This window comes from Lachnellula hyalina (assembly GCF_007821495.1).
Source record: "Lachnellula hyalina strain CBS 185.66 chromosome Unknown contig00101, whole genome shotgun sequence".
NCBI classification, from domain to species: domain Eukaryota; kingdom Fungi; phylum Ascomycota; class Leotiomycetes; order Helotiales; family Lachnaceae; genus Lachnellula; species Lachnellula hyalina.
The window spans coordinates 83,484-104,472 of record NW_022157215.1 but is presented as its reverse complement, the minus strand read 5'-3'; the positions used below and the strand labels follow the sequence as shown (position 1 = coordinate 104,472).

Genomic DNA, 20,989 nt, shown 5'->3' with positions numbered 1-20,989 from the left:
GAAACATATATCCGGCGATGATTTACACCAAATGTAAGGGTACCGATGACAAAAAAAGAATTCCGCATGTCGCAATTCGATATTTCGATACCCATTTCAAGTTCCGGAAGGAAAACACCCCAACATCTAACCACTTCTGCTGTTGATGAGCCCTGTCGATATCGGCCCTGGAAGGGCTTGCAGAGATTTGTATCCCATAGTTGCTCGCAGCCAGAAGCAGGGTACTGAGAATGTTGATAATAACGTGGACCACTATGGATAAGTTTTCTGCTTTGGCACAATCGCCTGTGAAAACGATCGCGATGCCGTTTACGAATTTGAATTTTGCTGCAGCCCATATCAAGACTATAACATTGACCAGGAGGACAGCTCCTACAAAGGTGGTGTTTAGAACAATGCCACCTCTCCAACCAGAATATGTCCTTGTGAAGAAGGGTTTCTTTTCGTTGCTAGTCTCGTCATCTGCAAGTAGAGGTCTATTCGAGGGCTCCGGTGAATGGCTTCTAGGTAGCAATAGAGCCGGCGTTGACCTTCGGCTGAATATAATGTTAATATTAAGGTCTAGACGTTATATTTGGTGTTACTAACTCCGGAAACTCATCCAGCTCAAAAGCGTTCGTAACATCGCGTTCAAAATCACTAATAAATGCTAGCATGGTTGGCGAACTGATAACTGGCGAACTCGTCTCAACCCTTTGATATCCTGTACGAGTATCGGCTTCTCTAGATTGCTGCGACATTTTTCAAACGGAGGAAGAAGTTGTAGAATTTTGATTGAAGCAATTCAATTTCCAGACCACGATCGAAGCAACGGTGAAAAGTTTTTTCTTTCAATACTTTAGGGTTCCATGTGGCTCGGAAATATGCTGATAGACCTGGGGCCAAATAATATATCCTTGTTTTTACTACGGGGCTGAGTGAGGCTCTTGCCTGGGGCACTGCTTGAAATCGAGCGCTTCCCAACCCCCCTGTAATTTTCAACCCCATGGTTGGAGGGCGTAGAAAGAAGGGGTGAGAATTTCCGATTAAGGGAGGCCATGATATTGGCTCTATTTGTAAAGTCGCCTATTTAATGTGACCCTACGGTCTAATATTAGGGTTGTATCAATCAAAATAGATCCGCGTGCACCCCCCTACTTATTTAGTCCAATTGCAAACAGCTTTGGCGTTTTCATGAAGCGGGCGCGTAAAACTTGAAAAAGAAACCGTAGCTGAAGATAACGTTGTTGGTATACACATAGTGCACTGGGTTGGCCTAGGTTCACGTACTTCTCGATCGAGTTTATCGGTGGTTACGTGGTTGCATTTCTAGGTGTAGAAGAGGTTCTAGCTAAGGTTGCGGCGATGAGGTGAAGGCCTCATCGCTGCTTAGTCATCGGATTAATGGTCACGCGGTACACGTGATACATATCCCAACAAACGTAGTTATATTGCTAGTAGAGGGATACGAAATATGGGAGCATTAGTGTAGAGCATACTAGACGTAGTTTGGCTGCAATCCAATCATATTGTTATAAGGTTAAATTAGATGAAAAGAACTAAAGTACAATTTGGGTGGATATAGATCGTTTTCTCCTTAGAAAGTAGTGGCGGAGGAGTTCTAGCGTTCTAAAAGTAGGCTTAGCGCTCGTCAGGTTCTGGCCCTCGCAATAATGGTTAAATGAAAGTACTTTTCTTAACCCTTCAATCCAGAAAGTCTTTCCTTCTTCATAGCCAGAGCACAAACCAGCGACAAAACCCCTGCCACAATGCTCAAGATATAAACCTTCTTCATAGCATCCATAATCGCTTCCACTGCTTCCACCTTCACAACATCAGGCAGCCCTTCAAACACTAAACTTTGCGTTCCTGTGACCGTACTTCGGATCTCTGCATCCGAGAACCTCAAATTATTGTCATCCAGTACGCGCTTTAGATTTTCAAAAGCATAGCTTTGGAAGACCTGGCCAGATATCAGGAGCGAGAGCAGTGTACCGCCCACCTGGGAGATATTCTGCAGAGATACAGCGCTTTGAATATCCTTGACTGACCAGTTCTTGAGGGATGCTTTGACGCCTGCGATGGAGTAGGCTGCTTGGAAGGTGAGGCCGCTACCGAGGCCGAGGAGGATACTATAACCGTAGACTTTTCCGGTGTTACTATCAAGGCGGATGGTATACATCAGACTGCCGCCGATGGTCATGAAAACTCCGGTCGCAAGGTACATTACCCAACTGGGAAAAGATTAGCTCGTATAACTAAGTGCCCGGTGCAGCTGGCTTGGCGAAACGTACTAATAGCCCACTTTGGGAAGCAAGAACCCAGCGCTCATATTAGAGGCGATCAATATCAATACAAATGGAAGCAAGCGTACAGCAGCCATCATAGAACTATCGCTATGCACAAACTGAAAATACAGCGGGATGTAATACAGCGGAACTTGAATATTGGTGACTGTCACTGCCGTCTGGATGCAGAGCAGAACTTCACTCCGGTTCCTGGTAACACGTCCTGGAGGCATCATTCGAGCTTCGCGGGTTGTGAGGATGAAGAAATGTTGTTGAATAACTGTAAGTGCAAGCAGTACGCCGAACACGACGAACATCGAGATGGTTCGGTGGTCATTCCATGCCCATGTCGCGCTGGCAAATGTCAACACCATGGTGAAACAGACAAGCGTTCCCGTGCTGAGTATAAATCCAGCCCAATCCATACTCGCAAGTTTCTTCGGCGTGCTTTTATCAGATGTCGACGGGGGTTTCATTGAAGTTAGATAGATGAGGTAAATCGGCGCGCACACAGCTGCGATTACACTATTAAGAAATCAGCAACCATCCATCGTGAGTGCGGGTGTACACACAGGTTAATATAAAACGACCACCTCCACGTTGCTGCGCTAGTCGAAAAAGCACCACCAACAACTGGCCCCAGGATAGCCCCTATTCCCCACACAAAACCAATTAAAGACATATACTTTCCCCTCTCCTCATTTGTCGTAGTCATCGAGAAGAAGTTGAGGATCCTAACAGGGACAAAGAGTCAGTCTCTTTCCAAAGATCGCAGAGATAATGATCCAAGTGGACAAACCCAATATAAATCCCCGTGCCTCCCAATCCCGCAATCACCCGTCCCACAATCAGCGCATCCATGTTGGGCGCAGCACCACACAGGGCAGAGCCGGCTTCGAAGACTATCATGCTGGAGATAAACATCCATTTCAAATCAAAGACGGCGTAAAATGCCGAGCTGCTGTTTGTCAGCTTCTATGTTGAAGTTGGAATTGTAGGAAGGATAATTAGGTGAGATATACGCGGGGAGAATTCCACAAACAGATGCAAGTGGGAAGCCGGTTCCTAGCCAGGTGAGTTGGGATGGGCTGTTGAAGGAGTGGATCACGGCTGCTTGGATGTCGGCGCTTATTGTGGTGTCGAGGCCGTAGATCAGACACCCCAGGTAGAGGGAAGTACAGACTAGGAACCACTGGGATAGAGCATTAGTTGACGTTCATTTTCAGAAAGGTAGAGGGGTATAGAAGAACAAAAGCAGGGGTGTGTACTCTGTAGCCTTGTGGTTTTGTGAGGATATAATCTTCTTCTGAAGTTGGTATGGGCGGCGTGATTGTTTGAGGAGAGCCACTTTCTACTTTCTCGTTTTCAATGTCCGTGGAAGATGGAGAGGTCGACATTGGTCTATGTGATTTTGAATCGTTTTGAGTAGTGGAAGACATAATTAAGTGGCTAGGAAATGATGATGCAAAAGAATGAAACGAGAGATAACACCGCTTTATATTATACCTCCAGAACTTGACTTGACGAGCGTCAATTGAATTAATTACAAATCAGAAAAATAAAGAATGAGACCATGCGAAGATTGCAAATGAACGAAATGGTTACAAATCAGCATTGAGAAAGATGTTCAGGAGGCGGCATAAGTCATTTCGTTATCTGAGGGATGTGTATAATCGTGCGGCTAAATTCGCCTTTGCCATTGTTTCTATAGGTAAACAATCACGCTAAAGAGCATAACAGACTCAGTACCCGCCCTGAAAGGCTCCAATTAGAAAGGTAGCAAGTTAAAGAAGGCGGAGTGAAAACCCGGTCCCACTTTTGCGGGTCCGGCGAACTTCGCCGGTGCTGCATGACGGTAGAAGTCAGCCTTGGGATCTTACAAATAAAGCTTGCCATAAGGCTAATAGCATTAAAGCGGGATCAGGCTTACCTCGAAAATTGGCATCCGGGGTAGGTGGAAGAATTCATATAGTTGGCCTTTAGACTAACAAACCATGACTTTCAAGGAGTAATTGGAAGTGGTCTTCCGAAACCCGTTTTCAGACACCATCTTTGTAACAGCATCGTGTAAAAGAAGATTATACTTATGATGTATATAACCTTTCTAGGTCTATGCATGATAATCATATATGGATTCTCCATCAATCAAGACTTCCGCTAAAAGCTCAACACCATTGGCATCAAACCCAAGATTCAGGCTCTGTTCATACTGTGGCTATGGCAAGAGTGAGCAACGTCCCAAGATTATCAATATTCGAATGCCAGGCGTCGAGTTGGCCAGTCCTAGATCCTACATCAGCTTGTCGCTGTGTTTCAATGAGCTCACCGAAGAACGACATTTGTGCCACGTTGTTGATTTTGTACTCTTCTTCCCAGGTTGAACGATCTTTAGCCTCCCAGAGTGATTTTGCTGTGGGCAAAGGAAGCGCCTGGAATGCTTCTGATGTATCGCAGTGAAGATCTGTGGCAACGCAAACTACTCGAGTGACGAGAAACCAAAGAACTGCAACTCTGGATATAATTATCAGGTCTACCGATCTGCGAAGCAATGCTTTCAGGATGTTAAGAAGTACTTACCTTCGTCGAGATTCTGCGAATATCCAATCTTCCCAACTTTGTTTATCATCAAATTGTTCGTGGTGAGCAAATGGCCCAGGGCAAAGTTCTCGAGTTTCCAAGCACATCAACTTTCTTCATTAATCGAGCTACTGACTTAGACAGACTAGGTACTCACATGTAGAGACAACAGCATCTGGAAATCGGAATTGGTGAAACCAGTCGTATCATCAATCCTCATTATAACATATATCATGTAAGCTTGTATTGCAGCAAGTAGTTCTTCCTTCGGCAGGTCCTTGAACTAGAGATATGAACATTAGTCTGCAGGCATATACAAGGGTAGGGTCTATGAAAATAGCACTGACTTCATTTGCTAGGCGCTGCTGTTCCATCATTATAGTACGCCATACGAATGGACTAGTGTCTGCAGTTCGTGTTGAGAACATTTGTGCAATACTCATGCAATTTGCAAGGGGTGCTGGGAGATGGCCATGCCAATGCGGATGTATGAAAGGTGGAAATGTCGACTTTCTTAGCATCATCCGTGGGTAGGCTCGTAAAGTTTGTACTATGTACTTGGCGCTATGCTGAGCGACAGCATCTTGTAATAAGTATGGCTTGAGGACGCATGCATTTTGCTGCCGTGATACGGTCATCGGTATGGACAACTCAGAAGAGTACAGGCTCCAGTCAAACCCAAACATTTTCTGCGGTTGAGAAAGTGAGGGCAGTCCAGTTGGAAGGATATCTTGCAGCACAACGGGTTCTCTATATATCTCATGACAACGGGGTGAATCTATGTCTGAGTCAATAATTGGTGCTATTGTGTTGTTTGGCTCCGAGGCAAAGGGGTGTTGTGTCTCCCAGGCATCCGCTAGAAAAGCCGCATTTTCTATGGTCATAGCCCAGTCTGATGAGTCATTCTCAAGGCCCGAGTTGTCCCCGGCCACAAATTCCTCATTGAGATTCTTTGGGAGGTTGGAAGACATCGGTGAAGCCTTTGATTTCGAAGAGCAAGGCCCTCGAATCCTCCTAGAGTCATCGTAGATGCAATTGAGCCCCCTCGAACTGCATCGAGAACATTTCTCACCAGCGCTACATTTTGTCTTGGCGATACTGCATGCTTGACAGGACTTCTGACGAGTACGTTGCCGATTTTGACTCCGGCGACAATACGGAAGATGGCGATTGCGTGAATACTCTGCAATTTCATTAGATCTGAGCATAAATAAACTCAAAGAGGATAGCAACCGTTGCTGAATGGTTTCCTACAGATATCACAAAAGAACAATCCGAGTTGACCATCCGAATATTCGCTGGTTGGATTGGCGGACGTGGAACCGGCTGCAGACTCGTCCATGCTATTAATCAGGGCAGAGGTGGTCTAGGAACCCCCTATCATTAAATATTGGACATTGAACAGCAAATAATTGCATCACAAGTCGTGAACTGGACTGGAGAAAAGGAAACTCGGGAAATAAGATGTCGTTGGTGGGATTATAAATCAGCTACATCACGTGCAAGGACAATCTCTAGAATAAAGAGCTCTCTATAATTAGCCTTTTTCATAGGTTAGTAATGTCTAGTGATACTATTCCTAGTTAATACGAAGAAAAGTCGATTGATTTTCAAGCAGGAGCATACATATCACGTGTTGCCTTTGCTTCTCTACGGCAGCGACCATCCACCATTCACTTTCCCGAGATCTCAGCTTTGCTGCTTGGTTCTCGATCTTGTACAAAGATCCTCTGACACGACACACGTAAGATTGATTCTCATGGTTGCGTACTGGGGAGAACAGCCTTTGAGCATCACGCGGAAGAACGACTTGCACTTGAGGGATCAGCGACGCTCTGTGTCCATATGTGTTTTGTTCTTTGAAAATATTGAATTTGAACTGACGTTCTTCCAGTTGGATCTTTCTCCAAACCCCACACAAGTTTCTCGACAGATTGTCGCGATGAGTGACGAACCGACTTCACCAACCGCCTTGGCCGACGATAATATTTCCTCCAGCACTGCTACTGTTGAGGATGATCAAATGTTCGAGCTCTTGCCGAGACTGCCAGCTGAAGTTCGACTCAAGATCTGGGGAATTGCCTGTTCTGTCCCCCGAACTATTCCACTTTGGCTTCAACTGCTCGGTAGCGACCCAGAGTTTCACAAAGCTATTTCAGCTGTTGAGCGTGCCCTGATATCTCCGCGGGTCAACAAATCGATGTATCAGTTTGCTACCAGCACATATACACCACCAGTACTTGAGTCGTGTGCGGAAGCCAAAAGAGAGGGCTCAAGATATTACACACTTGAATTCGGTTCCAAAATACAGGACAAAATCAACGAAGTCGATCTCACTATCACAATCCCTCCCCGCATTTACGTCAATTGGGAAGTCGACACTCTATGCTTTATGCCTCCAAATTTTGATAGTGAAGTGGTTGAAATCGACGCAATGGGTATGCTCGAATCTTTTTTCGTCGACCTCGCCAAAGGCACGGAAATTGACAGGATGGCTTTCGGGGAAAGTTTTGCACGAGAGCTGTTTTATTATATTAAATTTTCATCACGTCGACGTTTATCACCGTTTGTTGAGTTGAAGGAAATCATTGTGTACTGGCCGTCCTTCGATCCCTTGATACCATTTCCAGCAATAGTCGACCCAGACTCCCAAAGACAATCGCCTCGCAATGTTCAGTATGCTCAGTTCGATCTGATCCCAGTGGACAATGCCAACGTCAATCTACCTTGGACTGCATCGAAAAGTCTCGAAAAGGCCAAGGAACACTTGGCAAACGAGCACTTTCATCCAGCGCAGCATTCATGGGCACATTTTGGATCGAAGCCTCCACTTAATGGGTTTCCAACCACCCAAGTACCTGCCAAGAATTGCCCTCGATTGCAGTCAGAGCACACTTCAGGTGGGTTAAGCTGCTTGAATGGGCCTAATTTAACGGATCAAGACAATCGACGCGTTTCCGTCACCCGCAGGAAGGCCAGGGCGATGTTTGGTGCTTTCAGCTCGTCATTTGCGTTAGATTTGGGGAACTGGCTGAGCTGAGCCTAGATTAAAGATATGAAGAGGACTTGTATTCAGAAGAACTTGGTACATAACGAAAAGTCTGCAGTTATACCGGACGGGGTCATTGCTCTATGCAATAAGCCTAGATACTAGATCTTGACGCACAGCGACGTGACATAACCAAACGTAAACCCACTCGGATTCAATAACCTAAATATTTCAGCTTGACTCCAATACAGTTAGTCTGTCAACGGCACGTAAGGTTGCTGATTCCATCTATCTTCTATTCTTGTCCTTCGGTGTGGTTACCCTCCACCTTCATCCCAGCCACTAATCTACCAATTCGCGCATCTTTTATCCCATCAGCCAACTAACTTGCCAATATAACTTCTTACTCTTCTAACTATTGCACAAATCACTTCCTTTCCAGTGTGAGAATGGAGACAAGGCGCATAATTAACCCATTAAACAGAACTAAATATTTGCGAGATTCTGACCCAAGGCCAGATACGCAAAAATCTAAAAGAGTGGTGGTATCAGGGCGGTGGTGGTCCCAGCTCTAAATACCCGTCGACATAGCACCTCCCATAAATTCATCCATATAGTATAAAGCTCTGAAAAGTCCAAAGCTTTAGTCTGCCAGGACCGTCATGCTCTCTACGCCCCTCAATATGAAGAAAAGAGCAAAGATCGTATGCACTGTGCCCCAAAGGTTTCTATGAACTTGAGGGAAACTAATGTGGAAGTACAGAAATTCACAGCAATGAGAAAATCATGAATGACATATAGATGAATGAAATGGCCGTTCATCAACTGCAAACGACCAACTAGAGCTGCGATCAAGTGAATGCCTCGACGGCAGCTTTATCAATCAAGGTTCACGGGGAATTTTTTCCAAGAAAAAGAAAATTCCTCAGAGTGATAATAAACATCGCTCCTGCGTTTCAGTCCCATAAAACAGGACGTGAGCTTCTGGCGCCTGGAAATATTCGCTTATTAAAGGGGCATGCGGCGCGAAAGGCATCAATATTTGCATGATTTAGTAAAGTCAATATGAGAAGTGCTTGTGCTAAATAAGGAAACGCTTCTCGAGCTCGGGTAGTCTAGTTTAGTGCTATTAGATTTGATATTTGCAGGTTGACGAGTTGCAGTAGACTGCCAGTGAAAGATCCAATGCACACGTGACTCGAGCTCCGACACGGACTGTATTAGAAAAAGGGGACGATGAATAGCGTCAAAGCTAGTATAGAGGTGATGGGCATATCATTCTGTGTAGTCCTGGTGGTCTAGAAGACGAGCTAATCATGATGAAGAGTTTTATGCCACAGACGGCTTATGTAAGCAGCTAAGTCCAACAGACGGTCGGTCCGCTTATCTGAGGCTTATCTTTCCGTGATGCATCATGCACCCGGACAATTGGGAATTCAAAGGCCTCAAAAGACTTTACGTTCAAGAGCATTCACTCTGGGTCTTATATGTACATCTTTGGCCCGAAGATCACTGCATACAATACGAAAGTTGTATCTGGAGAGCGGCCATCAGTGCTGAAAGAAGATGAACACCGGTACCCCACTTTCGGATACCAGTCTGCAACTCCAAAACGAAGCCTCTTTAGGGGAAGGTATCATGGCTGCTATCGAAGCGACTAGCCAAACTCAGGCAAAGAATCCAAGAAAAGCACCCAAGAGTCGTAATGGCTGCTTAAGATGTAAAAGCAAAAGAGTACTTGAGCCTCTCCCTGGCGTGTGTGGTGGAATATTGGGAGCTGACATCGCTGTAGTTGAAATGCGATGAGGGGAAGCCAGAATGCCTCCAGTGCAATCGCAAGAGCTTGTCATGCCCGGGATACAAGATAAAACCGCTTGTGTGGTCTACAAAGCATGAGAAATTGCTTGTGAGCAGTTCGCATGCTCCTCTTCCTGCGGCGTCCAAGAAACCAGAGTCACCACAGGACCTTCTACCTCCTTCTCCAGAAGAAGAGAAGGGGCCAGAGAGTTGTTTTGTTTCTCCCCAGCCACAGGATGAGTCCGATTCAATAGCAGAAACTTCTATGCAATCTGTTCCTGGATCCCCACTTATAGCAAGCGATTCTCGACGAGACTCCAACCAGACAGACAGTCTTTCAGCAATCCGGCAACAACTTCACCGCTCCACAGTTCCGGAATTCCTCTTACATCTTCCAACCATGCTCGTAGAATATTACTTCAACTATGTATGCCAGATATTTTCATCATTCGACGGAACCCTAAACCCATTTCGGTCAACGGTGGGGCGATTATGGGACGGCTCTGCTCCCATTTACTACGCCATACAAAGTATGGCTGCTGCATACTTGGCCAACCACTTTCCACGGATGACGCCTGTTGGGATACAAATGCAGCGAGAGACATACAAGTGTCTATATCAATCCCAGAAGGGAGTTCAAGGCCAGACAGAGAATCTTGACAAGACGCTTCTAACAGTACTGCTTGTTGGACAAACGACCGCGTGGCATGATCCGAAGGATCTGGGCCTCGTGCATTTGAAGACAGCAAAAAGGTTAAACAAAAAGAGAGTGGAACAGCAGGGCGTTGGTGTTGGAACTCGAGAGCAACGTCAGAATGAGTTCTTTGAGCAGTGTATATTATACTGGGATATGTTGGCTGGCTTCGTAGAAGATGACCTCGAGGAACTTGGGTATGCTGATATGTCAATACTCGAATCAACAACCTTGTCGAATGAGGCAAGCAGTTCGGCATCCAGCGCGGAGAAAGAAAAGGTCTTCCCTCATCCATGGACAGGTGTCGCTCCTAAAGTTCAGAAGCTATTCGCTCAAGTCGGTCGTCTCATCCGCAGTTATCGTAAGACCACAGCACAAGATGCAGCATCGCTCGACTTTTTCTCGCTCGATTTCTCGTTCGACATGGAGTTACCTGGCGGCTCAGGTGCTGAAGCGATTGCGAAAGCGCAATCTTTGGAAGAAGAGTTGCTCTCATTTGAGCCACCATCAGTGTCCGATCTTGTCGACGCAGGCGATGAAAACACACCAGTTCATCACTACGTCCTCCTTGCCGAAGCATATCGATGCTCTGCTCTGATCGAGCTCTACCGTGTCTTTCCGTCGATTCTTGTTCGGAGATTTCCAGTAGCGGATACCGCATTCGCTACATCTTCACCCTCACCCTCACCAAACCTCTTTCACTTCCTCCCCGTAGACAATTCACTCCCCCCAGAAGAATTTCTTCTCTCCCTCGCTTTACACACGGTATCAATCCTCGAAAAGCTGCCCCTGACTTCTGGAACACGCTGTTTGCAACCCATCATTCTTATTGTTGCAGGCAGCGAGCTCCGCTTCGACCCACTTTCAACTCTCAACCCATCCACATCGATCTTCAACAGTATTACGAATCGAGAAGTAGATATTGCTACAGCGAGACGGTTTGTTACTACTCGCTTGCAGGATTATTGTAAATCGTTGCCGGCGAAGCCAGTCAAGAAGGCATTGGCATTGTTGGAAGAGACGTGGACCAGACTCGATGCCGGGCTGGAGTGCTTTTGGATGGATGTCATGCAAGAGATGGGACTGGAGACTATATTTGGCTGAATCTAAAATCGAATAAACAGAAGGATAAAAGAAAATGAAAATGCGTCTGCTGAAGAAGGGGCGATTGATGGGATGGCTGCGATGCGCATGTTTTATTGTCGGGTCTCGCGATTGAACAACCACTAAGGATCTGGGAAAAAAGGAATCGTCTTCTTGAATATCGAGAACTGTTCCTCCTCCCATTAAAAATCTGTTCCCATGACCCAACACAAGTGAATCTTCAACATTCGTGGCGTCCCAGCGTTGTATGCTACGCTCTCATTCATGCAGACTCGGGATGATGTGGATATCCAAATTCCGATAACATTTTCACAACGTTCTGCTTGTCCATCCTCTCCGCCCATTCTAGAAGCGTGCTCTGGCAGCTTTTGGCGACTTTATCTTGTTCCACTAAAGCTGCGACAAGTAACCGCAAGACTTGCTCATTTGCATGGATCGTCGCGTGCCGCATATATTCGTTGTCAACACTGGCACCATACTCCAGAAGCAACTTGACCATTGAAGTATGTCCATTCTTTGATGCCCAGTACAAAGGTAGCTGGTCGATAGGATGAGTTGTGGGATTGTATCTAAAGGGCCGCTGCCCATTCACCATAGCGAGACGATCGATCCGTTCGCCTGGGGTATCGAGAAGAAGTTTTGCCACTTCAACATGGCCATTTTTCGCTGCATTTGCCAGTGCGGAACCAAAGCGATTAACCCCATAGTCGAGCAGGAGCCGTACGATAGATATCCGACCATGCAGTGCTGCTCTTTGCAGAAACTTTGGACGTCCAAGCAAACGGTCGCGCAATCCATGTTTGTCTAGTAGGAGCCAGCGGAGGACCTCATCCTGATCGGAGACGCAGGCTTCCAACAGCATACATTCCCCAATTTTGGCAAGTGACAGATCCTCTTTTATCTTTGGGTGTTCTATGAGTATCTGAACCAGGTGCTGATACCCGCCTTGGATGGCCGGGTAGACTGCACTGTCGGCAATTGATGTCAAAAAACTTAAACGATAAATAGGTGTGAGGAGAAGGTTCACTACTTTCTCGTGGCCATAGCGACTTGCAAAATAAAGAGCCCCTTTCTTTTGAAGATCCCTTGGCCGCGAGTACCCCAAATTAATGTTTGCCCCTGCCTCCAGCAGCAGAAGTACAATATTACAGTGACCCTTCCTAGCCGCTTGCTGGAGTGGGGGTCGAAAGTAGCCTTCCTCGAGATTAGGATCTGCGCCTTTCTGGAGGAGTTGCCGTACCAAGTCTTCGTGTCCCATCCAAGCAGCAGCACACAAAGCATTGAAAAGGGGCGACCACTCTTTGACCGTAGGCTTGTGCTCAGGAAATATTGGCTCCGTGTTTGGTAGAAATCCTTCATGTCTCATGCACGATCGCCAGTTCTCAGCTGCGCACAAGGCGTATCTGTACTCGTGTCGCTGTTCTTCCGTTTGATTGGGGTATTCCATCATCATATACTCTTCCGCTGCAAGGATTGTTGACAGATAATGATTGCGAGTGGCATACTTGCGGTTCAAACGCGACAATAGTGCACCTGTGACGAACGGCTCGGACACTGGCGGACCATCATCAATCCCATTCCCGAAGAGGTGCGGTTTGCTGAAATCAAGATTTTCTGAATGGCAAAACGCACGTAAGATTTCTTTGGCAAAAATCCCTAGGACAAAATTAATACACCTCAGAGGTATGCGACACAAAGCTCACTATTCACTAGCCTGGCGGGAATGATGTTTCTTAGGTCTGAGATGGAAACCGCATGATCGAGGATTAGGCTGAGCAAATCGGACGGTAGATTCATGAGTGCAGATTCTTCCATGATAGAAACGGCTTGTATTCGCGACATTTGTTAACAGCTTTAGAGGCACTGCTTGGTGTTGTTTGATTTTTCGTTGTCGTTGATTGATTATCGCCAAAGCCTTAGAACTTGATTGTTGCGGTGTGATGATGAAGAGCAATCCTTAGCGTCGCTGGTTCACTGTGGTTCTGGTGATTGGATCAGCTGCTTACATGAGCCTAGGTAGTATACCCTACCTAAACTAGGTAGGTAGGTACTAGTGATGGACATCTTCACTTACTTCTGTCCTCACTCTACACACATCAGACCGTGCCTCACCCAAAAGTTGAACCTTCACCTGACAATTACTACCTCTTATTCTAGCATTAAGGTACAACTCCTTCATCTTTGTAGCCTACCTATATAGGTATCCTTTCAGGGGTAGTACCACGTGATCATTTGTGCACCTACAAAGCACATGAACAGGTGCAAGGCGTTCAATCTACCATCCAAATAGATCATAGCTCATATAAGAATTTAGTCTTCAAATTATAAGATGCTAAGGACAATGGAGTGCAGACACCTTTCGGGATATGTAGCACGTGACTATATGTCACCACAAACACTTCACCGGTCCCAGCAAATAGAGAAGCGGGAACATTCAGGAAGTATAAAAAACCATGAACAGAACTACAAGGTCCCTTGTATTCCAATTACTGCGCCAAAACCTTCGAAACACACTACTTAATTAAACTTCTCCAGCTCCTTCTCAGTCCACTCCCACAGCCTCCTCGCCAAATCCCCATCCGTCGACGACCTCATATGCTTCCCCGGGACACCAACGGGCTCATAGTAAGAACCATTAACCACAAGACCCTTTTCACTCTCCTTCACACCCTCCCCGTTACCAACCTCCCCCTTATACAAAGGCGCAGTAACAGCCCACAACGCATTCCTACTCCCCTCCTCAGGAGTCATGAATTTATTCATACTCATCGCCACAAGAATCCGTCTACTCCACTGCCCTACATTCGCAAACCCGTCCGTGTAAACCTCGCCCGGATGCACCGACACAGCCGCTACATCCGCATACCTCCTCGCCAGCTCCGCACAAAACAGCACATTTGCCAGTTTACTTTGTGCGTACAATCGCCAAGGCGCAGCGATTCTGAATTCCTTCTCTTGCGTCGTGTGCAGACTATCGAACAGTATTCCCCCCGCAGGATGCATGGCGAACGCGCCCGAAGTGAACAGCACAATGCGAGGGTCTGGGCTCTTCTGGAGGAGCGGTAAGAGGAGTTTGATGAAGAGAGCGTGGCTCATGTGGTTTGTGCCGAATTGGACCTCGTAGCCATCTTTGGTGAGAGCTGGGGAGGCGAGGAATACGCCTGCACTGCCAATGAATATATCTAGCTTTGGGGTTGTCGATGTGAGGACTTGGTGGGCGGCTGATTGGACGGTTTTGAGGTCTGCGAGGTCGCAGTTGAGGAGGTGAAGAATTGAGACTGCTTGTATGCTGGGATTCTCGACCTGGATCTCGTTGACTAGGTCTTGAAATTTCGAAGGGTTCCGAGCTGTGACGTAGATTTTGGATGGTTTCTTTTTGATCAGGGTAAGAATGGCTGCTTTGCCTAAGCCTCCAGTGCCTGTAAATATCTTTATCAACGATGTATCTGAATATGATATTAATACTGCTCACCACCTGTGACAAAAATCACTTTGTTGGACAGATTTGGTATATCCCTGTCAGGAACAAAGTCCACGCCGGACCCTACTTTAAGTGGCATGTTCTGTAATTTTGATTTTGATTTGGGGTCCAATATAAGAAGAGGGAGAGAAAAGTATTCTTGAGACGTTGAAGAGTGATCGCATCCGATATCTTAAAGGTGATGTACTACTACATGGTACTTATAGTCAGTCAGTGATGAAAATCCTAAGCTTGGCTTCATAAATCTAGATTTGTAACGCGACTAAAAATACATTAAATCCGACGGCACGGCGCTCGACCTGAAATGAAATGACTGTCAATATCAATTAATAGTAAGAGTTCTGATGGCTGTGTATTCATTGGCTGTTGACCAGGGGTAGTCTCGCGGGTATCTCCCGAAACAGACTAGTGCCCATATTTAGTCACAGATACTTATTCATATAAGCAACCGTGCCTAGGAGGTTTTAACATGATGAGGCTTGGGGGTTAAGCCATGTCCGATATATCCGCAATGGGGACAATAAACATATGATGACAGAAATCACCCGCTAAATGCTGGCTGGTATCACCACCAGTAGTATCAATCTGGGGGCCTCTTTTGCCCTGACTAGTCCAATATTCGCACTCAAGAATATCCCAAACGCCTTTGACAAGTCTTGGATCCAAGGACATATTGCTAAGCTCACAGAGTATCTTTGACGATGACGGTCACATTATCTAGACTTCTGCGAATTGAAAGCCAGGGATTTCCCAAATGGAAGCAGAACCGACCTGGTGCGACCGCTATGATTTTGCGAATATTTTGATAAAACACGTATATGATCCTATTAATCCCAATGTATCGGGGCAGACACATCTGGTCATCAAAGAGAAACTCGGTATGCCTCTACTTCTAGTGACAGAGACTGTGGAGATCCAACTGAGGAAAAGACCGTTCTTCTTCCTTCCCCTCTTTCCTTCTCCCCTGTCTGGATCGGGATATGAGCCCAAAACCTCGCTGTGGGAGTGTCAAAGATGCAGGTGTAGAAGACTATATATGCGCGCGTGTTTGGGCTGGCTATCAAAAGAAGGGGACGGTTGTGCTGGTGTTTATGTCAGCTGATGTTAGCATTTGGTATTTGGTATGCCCGGGAAGAGATGACGCTGCTTAGACTGAGCATCACGCGGTTGCTTGTACGCCGTTTTAGGATTTGTTGTTCGCGAACTGGCCGAGGTATACTTTTTTGAGAGGGAAGGTTGATTATAGTGCAAGAGGATTGGTGGGGAGCGTGAAAAGAAATGTAGGTCCGGATGAAATTAAAAAGTAGACCGCTTGTATGTCCTACCTGCGTCTTTCAGGATTCCCGTTCAGCAAGAGTTTTCTTACTGTATTTGTGTTTACTGCGACAGTGTGCCACTACTTCACACTTTTTGCTGCTATTTTCCCGTCTACCCATTTCCTCCATACATCCTTGATATCATTGCCATATATCCAAGACAGCCGATCCTCCCCACCAAAAGCATTCACCCTCGCTTCCAAACTCTCCTCGAAGCTCTGAGTCGGATTCGCGGCTTTAGCGTTCTGCATACTGGCCTTTATCTGGTCGAGATATTGATACCTATCCAAGTCAGATTAAGTCAGGTGAATAGCAAGCCTTGCAAGCAGCATTCCGAACAAAAGGTAGGGAGGATGGATGGAAAGAACCCACATTTTATAATAATAAGGACTCCGAATCTCATCAAAGATATCCAGCGCCGCCTGCAAGTCTCCACGCGCATACTCAATAGCTCGAGCCAGAATCCAGCCGTCCTCCAAAGCAAACGCGGCGCCTGAACCAAACGCGCCTATAAGGTAGGGACCGATGCATCAGCTTCCAGGAGGTATCTAAAGGGGAGGGAACTTTCAGGCAGGTGAGAAGTGGAGTACTGTACCAGATAAAGGATGGCTCGCATCACCAATCAGCACGACACGTCCCTCCCACGCAACCAACTTCTCGAGTCTCGGCCCCGCGAACGCAGAGAACTCTTTCCACTGCCCCTCTGGGACTATGGCCAACGTTTCTCTCACCCTCGGATCATAGTCCTGCAACACACATACATATCAGCTAAACTCGACTAAATCTTATCTTCGAAACTTGACTCTTAATTTTCGGATTTCACATAAGAGTCAGGTAGACAGAAAAGAAATTCGGCCTACGGTAAAAAAGCTCTCCACACGTTCTTTAGTAGCTGGGACACCCCAACTAAACCTCTTCCCCGTCACAGTGGCCGGGTCACACACATCTCTCGCAGCAATCTCAAACATCTGCTCCTCCGGCCTTAATTCCGATGGGTCATCGACGAGAGAGCTGTACATGTGCCCCGTAGGACCATGCCACCAAGTTGTGGCGGGCGTCATATCAGGGATATGGGATACGGATGAGGCGGGGATGAGCGTGCGGAAGATAGTCGTGCCTGTGAACTTGATGCTGTGGTCTCGAAACACGTGCTCTCTCACAACCTACCACATTCATACCTCGTCAGCACACATAGACACAGTATCATCACCTGCGAGAAACAGAAAAAAGAGGAGGAAAAACGAACAGAGCGTATCCCATCCCCACCAACCACCAAATCAGCCACCTCCGTCCCCCCATCCTCAAACCACAACCGAACCCCCCTTGCCGCCCGCCACTTTCTCCATCCTTACCAACTTCCTCCCCAACTTAATAATCCCCTCCCCCACCTTACCCACCAACGCACTCTGCAACCTCGTCCTCCTCACCCTCTGCGGCTCAACCCCGCTCCTCTCCTTCACGCTCCCTCCACCACTCAACGCACCATCCAAATTCTTCTCCGCAAGCAACTCCCCACTCAGCCCATTCCTCTGCAGCACCCTCTCTTCCACATGCCCCTTCACACCATCCTCCGCACCTAGCAACCCCAGCACAGTCCAGCAATTAGCGCCAATGCGGATCCCCGCGCCAATCTCCCGCAACTCGCGCGCTTGCTCGTACAGCGTTACAGAGATGTGCGGGAGTGCTGAGAGGGCGATGGCGGCGCCGAGACCGCCGGGGCCGCCGCCGATGATGGCTACGTTGAGGGGCGGGGGCTGGGCTGTTGGCATCTTGCTGATTTGCTGAGTTGGTTGCTGGTGGGTTACTTTATTCAGTAAAAGGTTTATGGGGATGGTTGATGTTGGGGATGATAATGAATACTACTGTAGGATCAGGAGTGGTGATGGGATGACGTGCTTTGGGGAAATGAAGACGTGATGAGTGCTGATAAAGAATGCGTGGGGTTGGAAACACAACTGTCATATAGAGAGAATGCTTATCTGTGCATCAACGCGATATGATGTGCAAATAAGGTACTGAAAAGCAAAGGCAAAAGGTAAAGGCAGCCACGGAGCTTAGATTGATACAGTACTCTATTTTACCCCTCTAGACCCCTATCCGGCCTCGCGAGAACTTAAACCTCACATAAAATTCCCACACTCACTAGAGCCATGTCTCAAAGATGTTTGTATTTCATCTATAATACTAGCAATGTATGCTACTAGCATCCAATTACCAAGTAACGCCGACGCTTGCTCGCTTGGCCCGAATCATATCATACAGCAACCGAACCCAGTCCGCTCCAATCCACTTATGTCGCTCGCCATGTAGAGGGTATCAGCCATTCCAAACCAATGAATCAATCCACAGAAAAATGGCAAAAATGAAAATGAGAGCTTTCCTCCTGTCATATGCCGCTCTCCGTCTCCCGTGATATTCATATACTTCCTCTGTGATATACAACATTCGTCCTTACGATGAATAAGTTAATGTGTCTTCTTCCTTGGACTTGGCGTAGCAGCCATATCCTCCCGTGTCTTTATCCGCTCGCTCACAACAACAAATTCCTTGATAGCCTTCTCATGCACCTCCCGCGCATCCTGCCAATGCTTCAACACCACATCATCTTCCCTCAGTCCCCGTCTATAAAACTCAACGCCGTCCTCATCTTCCCATCTTCTGGCGCCGAGGGCATCGACTTGGTTTTTGCGGGCTACCAGGTGTAGCATAAATTGGTTGTTGAAGACATCCCACTCTTTCATATATTTGGCGAAGTTGGTCTTGAATGTAGAGAATGCTATGCGGCCGGGTCGCTCATAGTGGGATGGGATCTGCGGGGCGGCTGGTGCGGTGGGGGATGAGGGGAGGTTGAGTGATGAGATAAGATCTTGGATTTTCATGTCGTCGAAGTTTACTTTCAGACCCTCTGTGTCAGTAGGAGATTGTGGTTGGGATGAGCCAGCTGGTCGCTTCAGATTATCCTTATTGGTGCTCGGTCTCTCTGCGAATTGAGGAACAGTGTTTGTGATTGGTGGTGTGTCGACATCCATTGCATCTGGGCTAGGCGGAAAAGGTGTTGAAGGACCAGCCGGCTTAGCATCAAAGAGAGGCTTCTCATCAGGTGTTTCGCTGTCATCAACAACAGCAGCCTTCCCTCCCATCGTTGGTCGTGCGACAGACCCACGCCCCTTTTTAGTTGCTGGGCGAGGAGCACCGGGCGTAGGGGCAAAGAGACCAGGCTTTCCAGGCTTGAAGTATTGCGACCATTGTTCAGCAGAGAATTTGGTACCTCCAGGTGACTCGGTTGATGCTTCCTCTGCAGGTGCTGCGAAATTTGGTGCAGTTGATACTTTGATAGGCGAACGTCCCCTAGATCGACTGGCAGATTGAGCACGACCCCGAGGTTGAGGGCCTACAACTTTTGGGTCTAGCTTGAAGACATTCGTGCCAGCCTCAAACGTGCCAGCCCAATCCTCAGCCGCGAACTTGGTACTGATGTTCTCGGCACTGTTGCTAGTAAAGCCATTTTGAGTTGGTTGTGTTCGTTGAAAGGTATCATTGTCAACAGGGAAAGTAAATCTAGAAGGTTGGCGCAAGTGGTTAGCATTGGTATTCTTGCGCGCTATATCTGAATAAAAACCACGCGTCTTGCTAGTTGGTTGCAAATGTACTGAATGCAAATAATCAAGGGGTTTGGATTTCTTGGACGGGCCTGCGGTCTCAAATGGATCTCTGTAGTTTTGCCACTGATTAGACGGACTACAGCGATTGCCATTGATGGCATGCTTTCCATTCCGAGAGGCAACCGGAGACCCATCCTGTGCGCAACTATCACCAGAATTCTGACGCGAGGAGCTGTTGCTCTTGTTGGATAGAAGTTGGTCGACAAGGTTACGCTGGAGACCTTCAAAAGGATTCAGAGTATGCGGCTCACTTGCGGCCCCACTAGGTGTCGCGTGTTCCCCATCTCCAGTCGGGAAAAGATTGGGGAACTTTTCAAAGTCGAATGCAAAAGAGGTCTGTCTTGATGCAACTTTAGGATGCTTCGCTGAGTTCTTCTCCGATACTGTCGGGAGTTTGGCTGGATGACTGGATGTACGCTGTTTGCCGAAGAAAGGGAAGTCGGATGAGGCATACATTTTGTCTTTGTCTGATTGGGTGCTTGGCTGTTCTGAGCGGAGAGGAGGTCCATCTGGAATCCACGAGTCAACATCCGGCTGTTTACCAGGATTTTCCTTCGTCCACTGCTGGAATCGTGTGAGTTTGCTTTTGGGCTTACGTGAATTGGGGGAAGCCTCGGCGGCATTAGGATCTGGCTGCGCTCGTGGAAAAGCAGTGCTATTGCTTCGTCGCATAGAAGCTCGGGATTTACCAAATGCATGCCCATTCATGTGAGGTCCGGTTACATCATCAGAACTATCACTATCAATGTCGACAGTTGGGGTTTGATAAGCTGCCGAAGTTCTCGGTCTCGTGCTATCAGCAGCAAATGAGCGTGGCCGACGGGGCGAGGCTAAGTTCGGATCTGAGCCAGTTCTTGGAACATTCTTCCCTTTGATGGACGGTTCCTTGGTACTTTTTGATCTGTTAAGATTAGCACTCTCGAACGGGTTCAACTTTTCCCCCCCATGAGTAGCGTAAGGTGTGTAGCGTTTCTCCAGATTTGGAACCTTGTCATCACCTTCAATATCTCTGAATTGGCGTAGCGGATCCGCACCGATATTCGCTGGATTTACCGGCGGAGGATTACGCGGAGGCACTTGTGGTGGTGGCGCACGCGTCGTG

At 47.2% G+C, this 20,989-nt stretch overlaps 4 protein-coding genes across 4 annotated transcripts; 1 reads left to right on the top strand and 3 right to left on the bottom strand.

Moving 5' to 3' along the window:
* Window positions 1-1,707: 1,707 nt before the first annotated feature.
* Window positions 1,708-3,706, bottom strand: patC_0 (Efflux pump; the record flags this gene model as incomplete). Its single annotated transcript, XM_031151944.1, has 7 exons — window positions 1,708-1,740; window positions 1,766-2,213; window positions 2,274-2,792; window positions 2,840-3,001; window positions 3,067-3,225; window positions 3,290-3,459; window positions 3,536-3,706. The coding sequence occupies 7 exons, from the start codon at window positions 3,704-3,706 to the stop codon at window positions 1,708-1,710; spliced, it is 1,662 nt and encodes a 553-aa protein (XP_031004034.1).
* Window positions 3,707-9,399: 5,693 nt separating this feature from the next.
* BEA4_2 (Beauvericin cluster-specific repressor) lies at window positions 9,400-11,428 on the top strand (the record flags this gene model as incomplete). The annotated part of the gene is made up of 2 exons (XM_031151943.1): window positions 9,400-9,567; window positions 9,626-11,428. The coding sequence occupies 2 exons, from the start codon at window positions 9,400-9,402 to the stop codon at window positions 11,426-11,428; spliced, it is 1,971 nt and encodes a 656-aa protein (XP_031004036.1).
* A 2,517-nt stretch (window positions 11,429-13,945) lies between these two features.
* LHYA1_G007010 (putative oxidoreductase) lies at window positions 13,946-14,988 on the bottom strand (the record flags this gene model as incomplete). The annotated part of the gene is made up of 2 exons (XM_031151942.1): window positions 13,946-14,847; window positions 14,901-14,988. The coding sequence occupies 2 exons, from the start codon at window positions 14,986-14,988 to the stop codon at window positions 13,946-13,948; spliced, it is 990 nt and encodes a 329-aa protein (XP_031004035.1).
* Window positions 14,989-16,305: 1,317 nt separating this feature from the next.
* hpxO_0 (FAD-dependent urate hydroxylase) lies at window positions 16,306-17,994 on the bottom strand (the record flags this gene model as incomplete). The annotated part of the gene is made up of 5 exons (XM_031151941.1): window positions 16,306-16,507; window positions 16,598-16,733; window positions 16,821-16,971; window positions 17,086-17,388; window positions 17,533-17,994. 5 exons carry the CDS (start codon window positions 17,992-17,994, stop codon window positions 16,306-16,308), a joined length of 1,254 nt encoding a protein of 417 aa, XP_031004044.1.
* Between the last annotated feature and the right edge of the window lie 2,995 nt (window positions 17,995-20,989).